The sequence below is a fragment of the Acartia tonsa genome, chromosome 13, assembly GCF_053477335.1.
Source record: "Acartia tonsa isolate MP-2025a chromosome 13, ASM5347733v1, whole genome shotgun sequence".
Taxonomy (NCBI): Eukaryota; Metazoa; Arthropoda; class Copepoda; order Calanoida; family Acartiidae; genus Acartia; species Acartia tonsa.
The window spans coordinates 14,457,388-14,476,499 of record NC_137272.1 but is presented as its reverse complement, the minus strand read 5'-3'; the positions used below and the strand labels follow the sequence as shown (position 1 = coordinate 14,476,499).

At 32.0% G+C, this 19,112-nt stretch overlaps 1 protein-coding gene and 1 long non-coding RNA gene across 2 annotated transcripts in view; both read right to left on the bottom strand.

The window, feature by feature from the left end:
• LOC145335167 (uncharacterized) overlaps nucleotides 1–6,029 on the bottom strand; it is a 63,710-nt gene extending 57,681 nt beyond the window's left edge. The window contains exons 1-5 of the mRNA XM_080180897.1: nucleotides 5,991–6,029; nucleotides 5,810–5,944; nucleotides 2,631–2,702; nucleotides 1,981–2,061; nucleotides 1,389–1,464 (exon numbers count right to left, since the gene is read on the bottom strand). Of these exons, the coding sequence (XP_080037023.1) occupies nucleotides 1,389–1,464; nucleotides 1,981–2,061; nucleotides 2,631–2,702; nucleotides 5,810–5,944; nucleotides 5,991–6,029 (403 nt within the window). The remainder of the gene's footprint in view (nucleotides 1–1,388; nucleotides 1,465–1,980; nucleotides 2,062–2,630; nucleotides 2,703–5,809; nucleotides 5,945–5,990) is intronic.
• Nucleotides 6,030–6,330: 301 nt separating this feature from the next.
• Nucleotides 6,331–7,640, bottom strand: LOC145303796 (uncharacterized). The gene is made up of 3 exons (XR_013873824.1): nucleotides 7,034–7,640; nucleotides 6,563–6,613; nucleotides 6,331–6,397 (listed from the first exon to the last, which is right to left on the bottom strand). It is a non-coding gene; the product is annotated as an uncharacterized LOC145303796 (long non-coding RNA).
• Nucleotides 7,641–19,112: the final 11,472 nt, after the last annotated feature.

The window sequence follows — 19,112 nt, the reverse complement described above, 5'->3', positions numbered from 1 at the left end:
GTTTGTTTTACAGTTCAATGTCCTCTCCCTCTGGTACATGATCCTTCTGATCCTCTCCCTCTGGTGCATGATCCTTCTGATCCTCTCCCTCTGGTGCATGATCCTTCAGATCCTCTCCCTCTGGTGCATGATCCTTCAGATCCTCTCCCTCTGGTGCATGATCCTTCTGATCCTCTCCCTCTGGTGCATGATCCTTCAGATCCTCTTCCTCTGGTGCATGATCCTTCTGATCCTCTCCCTCTGGTGCATGATCCTTCTGATCCTCTCCCTCTGGTGCATGATCCTTCTGATCCTCTCCCTCTGGTGCATGATCCTTCAGATCCTTTCCCTCTGGTGCATGATCCTTCAGATCCTCTCCCTCTGGTGCAGGATCCTTTAGATCACTTACAAAAGTGTAATAATGGATATAGTATACGTGGATATACTGACAGGAGAAAATTTGTCATCAGTTTAGGTTGCTAATATGGAACTCATTTATTGGTCAGTTATTTTATCAAGTAGGGAATGGGTTAAAGGAGGTGGCATTTTTTTGGCCGGCTGTGAATATAATTTCATTAGAGTACATTAAAATCTGTTGTAAATTCCAAGTAAAAATATATTGATTAGTGTAGAAGGAAAAGGACAAAGAATTAAATGATTGTGACGAATATACTCAGGGATATTAAGGGATAAGACAATGGAAGATAAATTGAAATTCATCCCCAAAGATATTATTATTATACACTTTGGAACCAATGAAAATTTGATAGAAGTACTCGAAGTTTTTGAGCCATCGAAGCAGATAATGTGGGGTTAGACTTTGGATACCAATATTCCAATGTCCCCTCCTTTCCTCCCTGACTGAATGTATGCACTTTGAATTGTAATTAAATGCTTGTAATGTAGATAATGCAGGAAAGAGAGAAAAACAAAATATAAGTTGTAACATAGTAAACATATGATAGATGGAAGGGTACATGGCATAATCAGCACCGTCTAAAATATATTAAAAATAATTGTTAATAAATATGTGTTGGCTTAAATATTTGGGTACTTTTTGAATTTTAATTAGTTGATTCTTTAGAAGTTGTAATTATGTTTCTCGTATTCATTTGAATCCGGTGGATAGGAACCGGTTCTCATGAATACGAAAAAACTATGTCTAGCATCGTATTATATTCAGTTTTCTACGAATATAGAAATGTACAATCATAAGATTAAAACTAGTTTTTTTAGCCGGTGCCTTCGGCATCACGGGGCTAAAAAAACTAGTTTTAATCTTATAATTGTACATTCTATATCCGCGGAAAGCCGTTTATAATACGATACGAGAAATAACTATTATCATCATTGTGGATTTATATAAATTTACCACCCATTGTCTTATCCCTTGAGATCCCTGTTTTTACCTGAATTGTTGGTGAACTCAATTTGTTCATAGTACTGGTTGTCCGCCTGAAGATTCTGATAGTCACCCTCGTGAATCTAAACAATGGAGAACAATATCGGTCTAGCGGTTAGTGATATCCTTTGGTGCAGACAGAAACACACACATACAGGTTCTGTTACTTTCACATGAGATACGGAAAGTGGCATATGTAACGTATAAAAATACGTCTAGATCCATCTCTTTTTAGGGGTTTCCTTTCCCACTTCTCCTCTCATCCTTCCTTTTTAGACGTATTTTTATGACGTCACATTAGACACTTTTTGTATCTCATATAAAAGTAACAGGATCCATTTGTCTGTTTGTCTGTCTGTACCTTAACTGCCAAACCGATATGGTTCTCCTTTACAATGTATCTATTCATGGGCAGGTTTAAAACTATTTCTGGGTAGGGTACCACTTCATTCTAAAGAGAAATCGTCCCTAGAAATGATACACCAAAAATATTTCAATGTGCCGCTAGAGACCACCACCACTGGCGTAGAAACTATGTCTTAAAATGCCGGTAGAGACCTCTAGGGTCATAACACCAAAGTAATTGAGAAAATTCTGACCTGAGGCCCCGAAGATCTAACAAGTTGTTGCGTAACAACCGCAGGGGTAGCGTGTACTAGTCCTTCTATCTGGGGTAATTCCTAAATACAAAACAAAATTATATTTTTCTACTCTCAAATAAAAGAGAAATTCTTTTTTTTAAACAAAATTTGGTGTTTTATATCTTTACATCTTTCATTTTGCATATTTTGCTTGGTTTAGTATATATGTGGATAGACTAGCGGTTGCGCCCCTAAGATATAAGAAAGGGGCAGAAACATATATAGATAGATAGATAGATAGATAAAAAGATAGATAGATAGATAGATAGATAGATAGATAGATAGATAGATAGATAGATAGATAGATAGATAGATAGATAGATAGATAGATAGATAGATAGATAGATAGATAGATAGATAGATAGATAGATAGATAGATAGATAGATAGATAGATAGATAGATAGATAGATAGATAGATAGATAGATAGATAGATAGATAGATAGATAGATAGATAGATAGATAGATAGATAGATAGATAGATAGATAGATAGATAGATAGATAGATAGATAGATAGATAGATAGATAGATAGATAGATAGATAGATAGATAGATAGATAGATAGATAGATAGATAGATAGATAGATAGATAGATAGATAGATTATACCTGGAAATTAGACTGCTGGTAATTGTCAGCATAAGTTGTTGTTGGTTCAAGTCCCAGCTTAAAATCTAATGCCTAAATAAAACAAAAGAATTCTTATAAAAAAAAACTATAAAAATTATATATAATTATCCCATTCATAATCAAGTCCTATAAATGTAAATATTTCCTAGAACAGAATCTTTTATTTAAGCAGTTTTGCAATAAATGAACTTACAATTTCGTTTAGACTTATACATTTATATTCTGCTTATTCAGTTCTGGCATTCAACAAGAGTTAATTTTCGTTTGTTTCGCTTTTTTGGATGTTTTCATCGCTGTTTGAATGCAGGTAAAGGCTTAGAAAATAATATTATTAAAAATTTTCTAGGAAAAATGCACAAATAATATAAAGTTTAGATAAGAGGTAGAAATAAAAGTAATTGATTAATATTATTTCAATAAAGAACTGAAGTTGTTTTTTTAAAAATAAGACGAAATACCTATAATCTTAAGAAAATAATTTAAACTGTAGCAACATATTCATTTTTTTATCAAAGATAAATTGTTAAGATCTTTAATTTTAATAAACAAAATTACCCCTTCTGTAGATTAAGATTATTGTTTGACAAGTTTGGACACCTCTAGTCTCTAACCAACCAATCTCAATTCATCCAAGTATCACAAGTTTCCAAAGTTTTTAAGCAAACAAATAAGATAACGTGATACCCAGGGAGTAAGGGAGGGGACAATGGGCATTTAAGAGTTTTGGCTGAAAGACAATAAAATCCAGATTAATCCAGAAAATATGGAGGAAATTGTAAAGGGAGAGTTAATAAAATACAGAAAACTACAAAATAAGAAGAAAGTTCCAAGAAAAAAGCATTCATTTGAAAATTATATTACCAGCACATCAGTCTGACCAAAATTTAATTGGGTTCTTAAATTGTTTATTAAACAAATATCACAATAAAGTTTTTATCTATGAAATGATATTTTCTGGAGAGAAAAAAATTGTTAAAACCAGCCACATCATAACAAATTAAGTTTATTGATACTTGTCTGCTATATTGAAAACTAACACACGAGTGCGCGGCATTTTGTGCGCTAGTACCCAAAGTCAGTCAGAAACTGCTAAATTCTTGTACATTGTCCCTTTAAGCCAGTACCCAAAGTCTGGGACTCCTAAAAATTGAATATTCGATCCATTGTCCCCTCCCTTACTCCCTGCGTGTTACCAGTATATTTTACAGTCCAATGTCCCCTCCCTCCCTCTCGTGTTGTTATTAAACGAAGAAAACATATTTTTGATAAGATTTTGACAACTTATGAAATATAGATACAGAGAATAAGGATAGGTGAAGGAAATAATTTTTTTTTTTTTGGGGGGGGGGTAATTATTTCTAAGGACGATTTATCATGAGAGGGTGGTTGTACCTTCCCACAAAATATCTAAAAATCTTCAATGGACCTATGAGAAAACAAATTGTAAAGGAGAACCGTATCGGTTCAGCGGTAACAAATTGCCCCTTCTGTGTAGATTAAATTTATTTCTTAAAAGTTTGTACTAGTACTAAAACACCCATAGTTTTTAAGCCAACGAATAAGACGGTGTTATACCTCTTTTGGTTGCAGTCCAATGTTTTCTCCCTTTATGATGGAATTCAACCCTTTGGAATTCTGCGGGTAAAAATCAGTGATATATAGGGATAAGACAATTGCCGATAAATTAATGTACATCCCCAATGATGACACACAAAATTACCCCTTCTGTAGATTAAAATTTTGTACATCCCCAATGATGACGCACAAAATTACCCCTTATGTAGATTAAAATTTGTGGTTAAAACTTTGAACACTCAACGTAATAAACCAACCAATCATAATAAGTCCCCAAAGTTATTAAGCCAACGAATAAGAAAACTTTGAGGACTAGTGTAATAACAGCCCATTTTCCCCTATATCTCTCTGGTAAAAATAGAATAAAACCATCTATGGAAAGAGGGTGAATCCCTTGTTCTAAACTAGATGGAAATTCAATAATATTATTGTTTTGAAATATGTTTGAAATTAAGCATGTGGAGAATTTTCTAATAGTCACAATAAATGTTTCTCTTAAAACATGAATGTAACTAAAAAGTACATTTGTAAAGCTTACCACAGAGGTCTAAAGGGATAAGACAATGGAGATAAAATAGAGTACATTCCAAAAGATGATTAAATAAAAACTAAAACTGACAGTTAAAACTAACCAACCAACGCACGGTTTAAAGCCAACGCATAAGGTATATAGCCTATCTAAATATAATACAAAGTAGCTTGATGTTTGTCCGTCTGTGTGAAGCTTAGGGTCTTGGAAACCTATTGGGCTCTACTATTCAGGGAATATACCTTGGTTCTGTTGTGCTTTTAGCCTATTTTCTCGGAGGATGCGACATCCTTACCCCCTCCCCACAAAAAAAGGAAAAATACCCCTCTCCAAAAGATTTTTTGTTTTTTTTTGTAAACAAAAACATATAAGCGTTGGTGCGAAGTCCCCGTGAATAGCCCAATGTCTTCTCCCTCACTGAGTTTAACACAAGCAATATTACAACTTGGAAATAGATGATTCGCTCATAGCCTTAAAGGGGTCTAATGAAAATTTTCTTTTGACATGTTAATTTATAAATACTTGACAAAATAAAAAGAAGTTGAAATTTTATTTGAATAAAAAGTCATTTTAGTTTTTAAAAAATGGGATCGCGGCTTTATAGAGCTATACAACACAACAAAGAACAAACTTCTTCGCTTAAAAGCTTTACTAAAGTCAAAACTACACTAATTAACAATTTGCTCTAAAAATTACATTAATCATATTCCAGGAGTTTCTGTAACAAAATCATTGAATGTAGTTATGTTTGTGGAATTGCCTTGGCCAAGAACAGGCGCAACTCATTAATTCATTAATTTTATGTTTGTATTACAGGGAGGAAGGGAGTGAACAATTGAAAGTAAATTATTGTGCCCTAAGTTTTCTATTTACGTATTTTCTTATTAGTTGGCTTACAACTTTGTGTACTTTTGTTGGATCTTAAATGGCGTCTAATCTTCTTGAGCAATAAATATACAGAAGGGATTATTTTTTTTGTTAGCATTGGGCATTTAGACCAATTCATTGTCTTCTGTCTTATCCCTTAAGATCCCTGACAGTTATATACTCATACCTGATGATTTTTTTCCTCAAGATTGTCTTCAGGATTCTCTAAACTCTGTTGGATGCCCCACTCAAGGTTATCTTTATTATCATTGGTAGTATTGATATTATGCTTGGTGGTAAGTTCACCTGTACCCTCATGGCTCTCTTCTAATGTCAGAGTTTATAATTTATATGTTATTTAATAATACTTGTGGCTTCGCCTTTAGCCCCCTGAGTCTCTGAATCATTTTAAAATTACAAAGTGCTTTCCCCTAAAGTGCCTATCAAGCACTGTACCTCCACTCTTATTTTAAAATAAATTGAAAATAAATGGGAAAGGGTATTTGTTCTCTGCCGAACCCCTGCAGGGGCTCATTAACCTGGCGGGCAACCCAATATAACCCTATTTTCAATTTATTTCATAATATGGAAAAATACAAAAATACTTTTCTCCCTATTTAAGATTAAGCTTAACATGTTTCAAAATATAATATAAATATCAAATTTTCAATTAGAAAGTTTTACAATATGTTTAGACTAAAACCCTGCCTAGTGGAGATTTTGGTAGATTTTGTGTAGAAGGCAAAGTTTGGGTTGAATGAATATCTGCTAGCTCCTGGAAAATGATACAATAAAAGGCCTCCAGGGGCAATGGGGGGGGGGGGGTTAAGTGCTAAACTGATTAGACAATAGACATTCATAAAACACATTCTGTTAGGTTTTGAATGCTGCGCTCTCATCAACAATCAACAATCAACTTAAAATTATTAATTTGTTTTACCTGATTTTTCCTCTTATTATGGTAGATTTGCTTATAAACTGATGGCTTTTCCTAAATATTTAGTAAACATGTTTCATGCTATATTAAAAACAAAGATGTCTACATCCATGAGAAGTAAGGCATAGAAAAAAGTAAGAGAAATTCTAATATACCCTATACCCTATTACTGACTAAGTGATATACTGGATAATAATTGTCATAGAGAATATTAAAAATTCAGACGTAAATCTTGAATAGCAGCAGAAAATGTTTCTTAAAGAAATTTTGCCACAAGGGATTATAGAGAAAAAAATGTGGGGAGGGGGGTGATCATATTTTAGGGGTAATTTTACTTGGTGGTAACCTTCCTAAAAAAGCTATAAACCTTCCCAGTTCCTATGAGAAGCTGCACTGTAAAGGAAAATCAGTTACCAAGATCCTTCAGTACAGACAGACAGACATAGATCCTGTTACTTTTTTACAAGGATATACCTGGTCCGCTAATTTTTTCTCATACTCTAGAATCCTCAAATCAACGGGACTTCTAGCTTTATTTATATTTTTGTTCTTGCCAGGCGTTGATTGACTGACATTTTCTATAGAACTATTCCTCCTGAAGCTTGTCCTGATATTATTGACAGTAATATCATTATCATAATCATCACTTGAAATATTAACATTGTTAAAAGTTGTCCTAAAATCATTTTTTATTGGATTTCTTAGTCTCCCTTTGGGACTTTCATTTGTTATTTTTTCACCGTTTTTCACTATGTTTATGTTCCTAGGGCTGTTTAAAGTCCTAGCTTCACTAATTTTTGTTTTATTTTGTAACCTAGGACTCTTTAATGTCCTATTTTCACTGTTGATAACATTGTTTCTTATTCTAGGACTATTAAATGTCGTATTATCATCTTTATGCAAAGTCGTTTTATTATTTCTTAAAGCCGTCTTCGCATTTATTGAGTAGACACCTTCATTTAGCGGCATATTTCTGTTATCAGAGACATGTTGCAATGTAAAGTCAATACTGCTGTCATTTGTTGGCGGATTTTTAGTTTGACTGTAGATTTCTTCGGGAATCAAATCTAATGAATCCTTTTCATCTATAAAATACATGTTCAGAAATATAAAATCATTAATCTCATTATATTTTAGACAGCTTTCCGCGGATAATAAAGAAAAAAATATAGTATTAATTCGAGTTTGAACTTCCCTGAGGGACAAAAGGCCTAGGCCAACTAGATTGGTATTGATGTATAGATTTTTAGTAGCGAAGCTACTCTATAATTCACTTTGTCCGTCCGTCCGTCCGTCAGTCAGTCCGTCAGTCAGTCCGTCAGTCCGTCAGTCCATGGGGGAAATGGGATTTACTCAGCTCCTATAAAAGATAGAATGCTGAAATTTTTTGACAACATTCCCATTATTAAGGAGCACAATTGACTATAAAACATCATTTGCGGTCGGACCGATTTTTAGCAGGTTTTAGGCTATTTTTATATTTTTCACATTTTTCTCCATATCTTCAGTGTTTATGGTCCGATTTTCAAAAATTTTTCAGTTACAGATATCAAAATTTAATTTTCTGTCGTTTAAAGAAACAATCATGAAGGCCAGACTGCCTTTTTAGCAGGTTTTAGGCTATTTTTATATTTTTCACATTTTTCTCCATATCTTCAGTGTATGGTCCGATTTTCAAAATTTTTTCAGTTATAGATATCAAAATTAAATTTCCCGTCTTTTAAAGAAGACATCCATGACGGCCAGACTGCCTTTTCAGCAGGTTTTAGGCTGTTTTTTTTATATTTTTAACATTTTTCTCCATATCTTCAGTGTTTATAGTTCGATTTTCAAAATTTTTTCAGTTGTAGATATCAAAATTAAATTTCCCGTCTTTAAAGGAAATAACCATGACGGCCAGACTGCCTTTTTGGCAGGTTTTAGGCTATTTATAAATATATTTAACACTTTTTTTCCATATCTTCAGTGTATATGGTCCGATTTTCCAAATTTTTAAAGTTTTTAAGGATTTAAAAATTAAATTTTTTGTCGTTTTAAGAAAACAACCATGGCGGCCAGACTGCCTTTTATCAGGTTTTTAGCTATTTTTATATGTTTTACATATTTCCCAATATCTTTGTTTATTTTGATCCAATTTTGTCATCATACAAAATAAAACAAGGTTTCATATTTATTTTATCCAATAAATCTATTCTTGATTTTAGTAAAAACCTTAGAAATCTACCTGTACGTATTCCCATCTATGATTTTTTGTGCTTCGCTACTTATGGATGTTGTCATCCTTGTTATTTTATTATTCGGGTTAAATCATTTGTAATACGATATTATACATGATTTTTAAGTATGGCTCATAACTAGTTATATTTCTAGCAGATTCAAATCTATTTTGAAGCCATACTGAAAAAATTTTAGGCTTCTCTAAATAGATAAACAGATAAAATCAATTACAGAATACTAAAATGAAAATAAAAATACTTAAATTTTCTGAAATTCCTGAATTATTTGTAGACTCAGCATACCCCGAATCTCTGGCCCAATATTCTGTCCTAAAATAACTTCAACATAAGATTACTTGTGGCTACGCCCCTTAGAAACCTCCAAGGGGTGGGGGGGGGGGGGGGTTAAGTCGAACATCTCACATTTTTTATTTATCAAAAACTTAAAAAAATCGTAAAAAAAATTATTTTTAGGGTGGCCATTTTTACTAGGGTTGACTTCTCATTGTAAAGGAGAACCATATTGATAAATCAATAGTGAGATCCTTTTATTGTTATCCTTATATAAAAGTAACAGGGTGTCTGACTGCATGGAGTAAGGGAGGGGACAATGGGCAATTATTTCAATTTAAGAGTTTTCGCTGAAAGGCCATAAAATACAGAATTATCCCGAAAATTTGAAGAAAATTGTAAAGGGTATGTTAATCAAATTTAGAAAACTGTAAAAAGAAAATTGTTCTAAGAAAAAAGCATTAATTGAAAAATTAGATTACCAGTACATTGGACTGACGTAACCATTCTGTAATTAATTACTAGAAAAATCATTCCTGGAACTCATTCACCACATATTCCTAAATTTAAATAAAAATGCAACTATTTACAAGAATTAAATTTCAGGGTTCTTAGATTGTTTATTACACAAATATCACAATAAAATTTTTATCTGTGAAATGATATTTTTGGAGAAAAAAATTGTAAAAAACAGCCATCTCATTACAAATTTTTCTGTCTGCTATATTCAAAAATAACTCAGCAAGTTAGCGGCAATGATGAGCTAGTACCCAAAGTCAGTCAGAACCTGCTAAATTCTTGCACATTCCCTTAAAGCCATTACCCAAAGTCTGAGACTCCTAAAAATTTAATATTCGATCCATTGTCCCCTCCCTTACTCCCTGGCCTGACTGTCTGTAACTTTTGTCCTTGCTTACCACTGGACTGCCAGGGTCCTCCTTTATATCAAAGCTCCTTAAAGGTTTACGAAAGGATAATAGCTCCTTTGGTGTAGGATACATTCACACCCTCTCAAGAGAAATAAAAAATAGGTGAGTAGCCGCTAGTATTTATATAAGAATTAAAAAGCCTACATAATATATTGGATTTATTGTGTATCATATAACCTTTTCCCTTTTAGTTATCTTTTTTAGAGAATATTAATAATTAATATTTTGAGTGTTTATGAAAGAATCCTAGCTGCTCAGTAACTCAACTTTTAGAGCAATAAGATATTTTTTCAGTTTAACTCTTATTACGATTCGTTTCCACCAGATGAAAACCAGTTTTAGTCACAACGAAAAAAAAATAAATTGGCCACGAACAATAAAATAAAAATCATATAAATATATAACTGTTGGTAGGGTCTTTGGTTAATTGAGGCCAACATAATTGGAGTAATTCCAATTTTTTAAATTTTATTATCTGCGTAAAACTATCTATAATACAATGCGATAAATGAGTATTTAGCTTCTGCTGAAGAATCTAATTTTCAGAGGTTATCAAAGCTATAGACACCCTTTTATTCTTGTTTTTTCCTAGCATAAGTGTTTTGGTTCGAATCTCTTATTTCTCCAGTTTATCAACCTTTGCTTCTCTTGACTTATGTAATTTTGAAAAGCTTTTCTAAAACCTACTTAACCTAACCTAAATATATACATTTTTTATAACAAGTGGCTACGCCCCTAGAGGCATCTATTTCCATCTGAAGGAGAGGGGGGGGTGAGGTGATTCGAGCCTAAAATTTTAATTTAAGTTTTAAATAGTTATAAACCTTCCCCAGACATTAATTGAAGAGAAGAATCATATTGGTTCAGATGTTATCAAGATCTTAATCTACACACAACCATACATCATGTTACTTTTATGTAAGAATAAATTAGGATTATTAGAGCACTATGAGTTGTATACACTCTATAGTTGGAGAACTCGAGCTCAACCATAGACGTTTCTTTCCTATATATATCTGACATGGATGTTGATGCAATAAAGCAAGCCGTTTTGTTAATGTTTGAAATTAAAATATCTTGTGTAACAAAAGTTGTCACAAATGTAGGTATCAAATTATAAAATGAATATAGGGAGGGGTTGAGGCTATTTATTGCCCGCAGTAAAATAACAGATTTCTCCTGGATAAGAATTTAATAAAAATATTTGATGACACTCTCATAACATTATTATCAAGAATTCCTTATCCCATACCTACATCACGTAGAAAGGGATAGGAAAAATAGCCTAAAAATCTGCCACATAAAGCTTCAATGAAGATCATTAACAATCGATTACTTGATATACTAGCGGCTACACCTGTAAGTGCAAACTAAAGAGAAGAGTTAGTGAAAAAGAAACAGCGTATAGTGTCCAATAAAAAATGAAGTCATACAATACAAAGGACCAATGATAGGCCCGTATACATTGTAATTGACCAATGATAAATTGTATATGGCCTATCATTGGTCATTTATTTTGTAAGGCGTCATATTTTATCCAGAAGTTAGCAAGATCTTTTGGTACAGACATAGACACTGAAAAACAGACACCCTGTTACTTTAGTTTTTGTATAATATTTACTCCTAATATCAATCCTTGAAATCCGTGAAAATTTTTACGCTGATGTTATATAGACAAGTATTAATTAAATAAAACAAAAACAATGTATATAAGAGACAAATACGTATAAAAATAAAAATCTATTGATAATGAAATATAAATAAATGGTTGCAAAACGATTTGTATAATTTCTCAGAATGCTATTGTGTCCATTAATTAATTTTATTAATGTTCTTTGTAAATATTGTACATGCATACATATCCGTAGATAACAGCACACCTAAAATATTTTATAAGTGCTAAAAACCCACATTAACTGTGTAAAGTTTTTTTTGGATTATACCACCCACTAAATAAGGGGGAGATGGGATTGACTTCGACAAGCAACTTTTTTTTTAGATTTAAAAAGAAAAATTTGTAACAAATTTTTGTCGGGGTGGTGGCACTTTTTTATTGAGGGGGGGGGGGGATTCGACCACCCCAATCTTTAATTTTAGTTTTAGAAAGAAATATTAAATTTTTGTTTTTGTAGGGGAGGGGTTTCTAGGGGCTATATTCCTTGAAAGGGTGGTGGTATCCTCCCTCAAAATAGTAATACACCTTCCCAGGACCTATGAGAAGCTACTCTGTAAAGTAAAACCATATTGATCCTTCAGTACAGACAGATAAACAGACAGTGATCCTGCTACTTTTTATAAAAGGATTTACACCTTACAGGTATACCTGAGTCAAGCCTATAAAAAAATGACGTCATACAATACAAATTACCAATGATAGGCCAATACACAAACTAAACTACTAATGGCAGGCCAGTATATATTTTAATTGACCAATGTTAGGCCAGTATAAAGTCATTTTTATAGACACTATAAAAAAAAAACTTTTACCTGAGTTCGATTTCTGTAAACAATTCATAGTTTATCTCCTTATTTCTCTCCATTATCTGTCATCATTAAATCTGAAACAACACTTTAATTATTTTTAGTAGCGTAGTAAAGGGTGTCCAAAAAAGCGGACTTTTTTAAAATTGAAATTGCGCGGCTTGTGTTAATAGTAGAAAAATACTACGCGTACCGTTAGAACCGTAAGAAGTCTATTTTTAGGAAATATTAAAACGATTCCTGTGCTACGAATAGTTTAGGAGCTATGTGTTTAAATGTCCCAACTGACTTAAAACTTTACTTGCGAGTAAATTTTGGGACATTTTACCATCTGGCTCCTAGATTATTTGTAGCACAGGAACCGTTCTATTATTTCCAAAAAATACAGTTCATAGCGGTTCTAACGGTATGCGCAACATTTTTCTACTATTAACACAACCCGCGCAATTTGAAATTAAAAAATGTAGTAATCTCTTTTTGCCAATATCTTCTCTAATTTTTAGTTATATTTTAAAATTTACTCGCAAGTCAAGTTTTACACCAGTTGGAACATTTTAACACGTAGCTACGTAACTATACGTAGCGGTCAACTGAAAATAGTTGCCGAATGTGTACGCAGTTTCCTGAGTGTTTCCTCATCCTAGCTCAATATTTACTACTAGCTAAAAAAGCTTCAAACTTCAAAAAAAAAATCAAAATTTAAAAAATTCAAATTTATAATGTATAATGTATAAATCGTTTACACATTCAAATTTTGATTTTTTTAAGGGAAGTTTGAAGATTTGTAGCTAGTAGTAAATATTGAGCTAGGATGAGGAAACACCCAGGAAACTGCGTACACATTCGGCAACTACTTTCAGTTCATCTACGTAGCAGAGGAATCGTTCTTATAAGCTGCGCAATTTCAATTTTTAAAAAGTCCGCATTTTTTTGCACACCCTTTAACTCTATAATTTTCTTTGTATGTGGGGGAAATGTCATTTTAACTGCTGCTATTCAATATATATTTACATGAAATTTTTAGTTAATATTCAATAACATATGCGCATCCAATCTATACATTGTTGTGTATGCATGTATTGCATGTATGTATGTAGCCCTGATTCTCTGAAGTTATATTTCAGACGCACACGGAGATTGGAGGTGAGAATCCTTTGGCCAATCGTAGATTGGTAAGCTTCGCGCACAGCTGAGTGTATTTTATGTTACATTACAAGCTAACCCGCAATTCTCGTGGAAGCTACTCAATTATTACATTACCCTGGCCTAGAATTTTGGTAGATGTTCGATATTAACCCACCCTAATAAATGGAACACTCATATGAATGAGGAGTATGGATGAGGAAAAGCATGATATACATTGTTCTGTCTGTCTCTCGGCCAAGCATAGAAAGATGCAAACGTTATTCATTAAAGTTTTATAGTTTTCTAGCTACTGTGAAAAATATGAAGAATCGCCCCATAAGGAGCGATGTTACGAAAGGGACTCTACCCGAGTTTTTGCATATTCTCTTTTTTTCGCAGTTATGAGAACTGAATATCACAGACCTATAACTGTCTGTTTGTCCATTCCATGATTTATTATGCTTCGCTACTTATCGATGTTATTATTTTATTAGCGTAGCTATACACTATAACTTGGGTTTGTCCGTAGGTCTTATTATATTTAAAAAAACACAATGACAAAATTAACGAAAAAAGGTAACTTTTGAAATTTATACTTTTTATATTTATCAGCCCTCATAAGATAAAATATTTTTCGGAAGGGCAAAGGAGGTCTAAAATATAATTGCACATTTTAATGAACTAAGTATTTAAGCTATACCATGGTCTACTATGAAAAAACACATAAGATGTAAAAACTGTAATTACAAATAACCACCTGTTTTGCTAAATTGTGTGTCTTTCTTTTTTCAATGTAGCTACTCATAGGTCCTGGGATGGTTTATAACTATTTTCGGGGAGGGTACCACCACCCTACGAAGAGTAATCGCCCCTAAAAAAAAATAACCCCCACCCAAGAATTTTTTTTAGATAAGATTAAGAATTTGTGGGTGGTCGACTTCGCTATTTTGACATACTGAAATTTAATTCAAATTTTAGGTGCTATGACAAGCTACTTGTTGCTTAAGATCTCTTGATGAATTGCTTGGTTCCCTAAAACACTTACTATTAATTTTGTTATGACATTTTTCTTTTTAATAACATAACTAACAAAGGACTATTCACTAAATTTTTCAAAAATCTTCATAATGATAGTCATAACTAAAGACAAACAAACTTAAATTTTCAAAGCCTTTAAAATTTAAAGAATCTTTATGTCTAAATTTTTAGCTTTAAAAAACACTTTCAAAATAAAATCCCTTTTTATATATTCTTTACATAATAAAAATTGAATAAAAAATCTATTGGTCTAAAATTGAAAAAGCTTATAATTTCGATTTTTGACTTGGACTTATTTTGATTAAACCAAAAGAGTTATTTTTAAAAAATAACAATTAATTTATTTGGTAAGGGTGAAAGAAATCTTTTAAAAATCATTCAGCCATTTTTAATGTCTTTCTATGAAAAGTGTAGATTCTGAATTGATAACACTGTGATAAATCGGCTTTTTGGAATGCAATCTTTATCATTTCTTGACCGATTTCCAAAATGGTTTGGATACACAAAAGAAAATTCTATTTGTTCACAGAAATTTAAATTATCATATAAAAGTAACAGGATATCTATGAGTCTCTCTGTTTGTCTGTGTGTTTGTTCCAAAGGTTCTCGTAACCACTAAACTGATAAGGTTCTCCTTTACAGTATAGCTTCTGGTACCTATACTGGGAAGGTTTATAACTATTTTGGGGAAAAGAACCACCAACCTCTCGTATAGAAATCGCCACTAGTAAAAAATACCTCACACCCCAATTTTTTTCTTTACCTTTTCTTTTAAAACTAAAACTGCTTGGAGCAGAATTTTTTTACTTATTGAACTTTTAAAGAGGCCAGTAAGGTAGAGGGCATTGGGCTGTTTATTACACTAGTTCCCAAAGTTTAATGTTTCCTTATTCGTTGGCTTAACAATCTTGAGGACTTTTATTGAATTTTGATTGGTTGGTTCATTTAGTTCATTGTCCAAACGTTTCAACCCCTAATTGTAATCTACAGAAGGGGTATTTTATGTATTATCATTGGGAATGTGTATCAATTTATCGGCCATTGTCTTATCCCTTTAGGTCCCTGAAAAAAGGCCCTATCCATTTCAAAGGCCACACTGTGCCATGAAACTAAATTGAACGGACAAAAAATCACGTTATAAAAAATGTTATATATATCTATAAAAATAAAAACAATAAGACAATTTCTTACGATTGGATGGTTTTCTTTATAAAATAACGTTTTAAATAAGTTTGAGGTCTTTAAAATTTTCCTATAATCTTATCTTGGATAAAGGGGTAGGTTAATTACGGATAAAAAATCCTTTAGTTTATTTTAAAGCAGAGGCATATATTATCCATCCTCCTAAGTGTCCACATCCTACACCCCTCTTGAAAAAGGTCTACGCCCCCTGATATACCCCCGAACCCCTTAATACATCCAAGGGTGATGTATAAGGTAGAAAGAAAAGGTGTGGATTTAAATTTGGCCCTAATTGTGGGTGGAGATTTGAATTCTGAAATCTGCTGGGTGTAGTTATTCTTGGAAATCAAGATGGTCAATTTAAAATTTAAATCTAAACTAAGATAGTAAATAGAATTTTAAATATGTGTATAAAATCGGTCAACAAATAAAGACAGACGGACAGACCTCTTGTCATGGAAATCAACTAAAAAAACAGGGATCTAAAGGGATAAAACAATGGCCGATAAATTGATTTACATCCCCAATTATGATAACAAAATTTCCTCTTAAGTATTTTAAAATTATTGTTTGAAACCTTTGGATTCTCAACTTAACATGACAATTAATCAAAATCTTAAAGTCCCCAAAGTTGATAAGCCAACTAATAAGAAGATCATTATTATAAAACTTTGGGGACATAAGCATCCCAGTGTCCCCTCCCTCAATAACTAAATATCCTTAAATTTCTTTTTTATATTTTTTGAAAAATTATCTTTTGTTAATTATGTTAATTATTTCAAAGTTAAAGCTTGATAATAAAATTCTTTCTTATTATATCAAATTTTATTATCTTATGCTTTTATTTAAATTTAAAAGAAAGTTAGCAGAGCATGGACTCTTTTCAAATACAGGGTGTTTCAAGAGAATTGTTTATTAAAATCTTAATTATGAATAGCAAATAAAAAAATTATATGAAATTCTTTATATATTTGGAAAATGTGTTCTGGGACATTTATGTTTCAAATATCTAAAAATGATTTTTTCAACAAATTATACCTTTTTCAAAGGCCTTATTTTTTAGGATTTATGGATTTAAAGGTGAAAAAAATGCGCACTTTTAAAAATTTAAATTGCAGGTCTTGTATTAAAAGTAGAAAAACATCATGCATACCGTTAGAATCGTCTTAAATTCTAGTTTTTGGGAATATAAGTACTATTTGAACTTTCTTGCTAGTTTAAGAGCTACTTAGCTCATAAACTATACGTAGCACAGGAATGGTTCTTATATATCCAAACTGTTTTTAATTCTCTTAAAGTCATGACTTTATAAATTCATAAATTTCTTTCTTATCTATGAATAATCTAATCTTCTACATTAATATATGTATAAATAGAAAATACATCAGAAGGAAAAATTGTTAACATTATAGTATAAATAGTTCTTTAAAAAAGCCTTCTTGAAGTTAATAAGTTTAATTATCCTTATATAAGTACCAGGATGTTTGTGTGTCTATGTGTTTACCGAAGAATCTCGGTTACTTCTGTACTGATATGGTTCTCCTTTACAGTGTAGCTTCTAAAAATTTTTATTGCATTCGGCCCAATGATCTTTAACGGAGCATTTCTAAGTACCCTATTAAATTACAGACAATGCAACGAATCAAAAAAGTAATTCACTGATTGCCTATTAATATAGAAAATCACCTTTCCCATTGTATTGTGGACTGACGAACAGACAAAGTTAGTTAGGATTCGCTTTTAACAAGACGTACTATCAATTAATTAATTGCAAATTTGTTGAGACATGTTAACAAGAGATAAAACATGGATAATTATGAAATAATTTCTGTCAATGATTCATCTCATTTTACACTGCTAATGAGACTCAGAAATGTTATTATATATGTGTTTTCTTTTTTATCTGGCATAGAACCGGCAGGGAGGGGATAGGGGACTGTAAATTGTGCTAGTACAATGGATATAGAATTTATGTGCAGATAAAACAGGAGAAAAATTGTTGTTAATTTAGATTGCAATTTTCCCCCGCATTTATTTGGAACACAGTAATAGTGTCTGACTGATTATGACGTAACAAAAAAAAATTAGCCAATGAGAGGCCGTTATTGACCAATGGTAAAATTTATAGTAAATCTTATGATTGTACATTTCTATATTCGTAGAAAACTGGATATAATACGATGCTAGACATAGTTTTTTCGTATGATGAGAACCGGTTCCTATCCACCGGATTCGAATGAATACGAGAAAATGCTTTACATTGCTTGGAAAATTATTATTTCAACAAATTATGCCTTAAAAACCGGTTTTACCAAAGGCCTTATTTTTGAAAATATATGGACCATGACCAACTTGAAGGCTGTGCAAATGGTCCGATTCTAAGAACTAAATTAATTCTAAAAGAAGAATTTCAGATGCATTTTTTAGGCCTCTCTAGTATTTACTAAAACTGTCCCACAAAATCAGCTAAAATTGAGAAATATTAATGTTCGAATTATTTCCATTGTTGGTTTCAGCTGATTTTATTATATTTTTAATTGATGTTTCATTCAAAGATAGAGAGGGGACAATGGACTGTTTATTACACAAGTCTCTAAATTTTTATGATAAAGTTTTCTAATTCGTTGGCTTATACCTTGGGTGACTTTTAAGAATTTTGATTGGTAGGTTTATTAAATTGGGTGTCCAAACGTTTCAACCACTAATTGTAATATGAAGATGGAGTAATATTGTGTATTAACATTGGAGACGTAAATCAATGTATCGGCCATTGTTTTATCCCTTTAGATCCCATTCCCCGTGTATCATTTACGTTTGGACCAACTATACTAGTTAAATAATTAACTAATTATAAGAGATTCAAAAAGAGATTTGTATCATTAATTTGAAATGAGACACGTTATATAACACGTTTCTATTAGGTATATATTTTAACAAGGTCGATTAAGTACAGCTTTAAAATCAAACAATAGTTTTAAAACAGCTTTCCGCGGATATTAAATGTACAATAAAAATGATAAAACCAGTTTTTAAGCCCCAAGATACCGAGGGCACGGAATAAAAAAACTGGTTTTAATTTTATGATGAACATTTTTATATTTGTAGAAAACTGGATATAATATGATGCTAGACATAGTTTTTTCGTATGGATGAGAACCGGTTCCTATCCACCAGATTCGAATGAATACGAGAAAAATAAATATAACCACTAAATATATCATGTCCAGGATTTTAAAGGATAAGATAATGCCTGATAAATTGATTGTAAAAATCAGTCATGTGACGTAATTA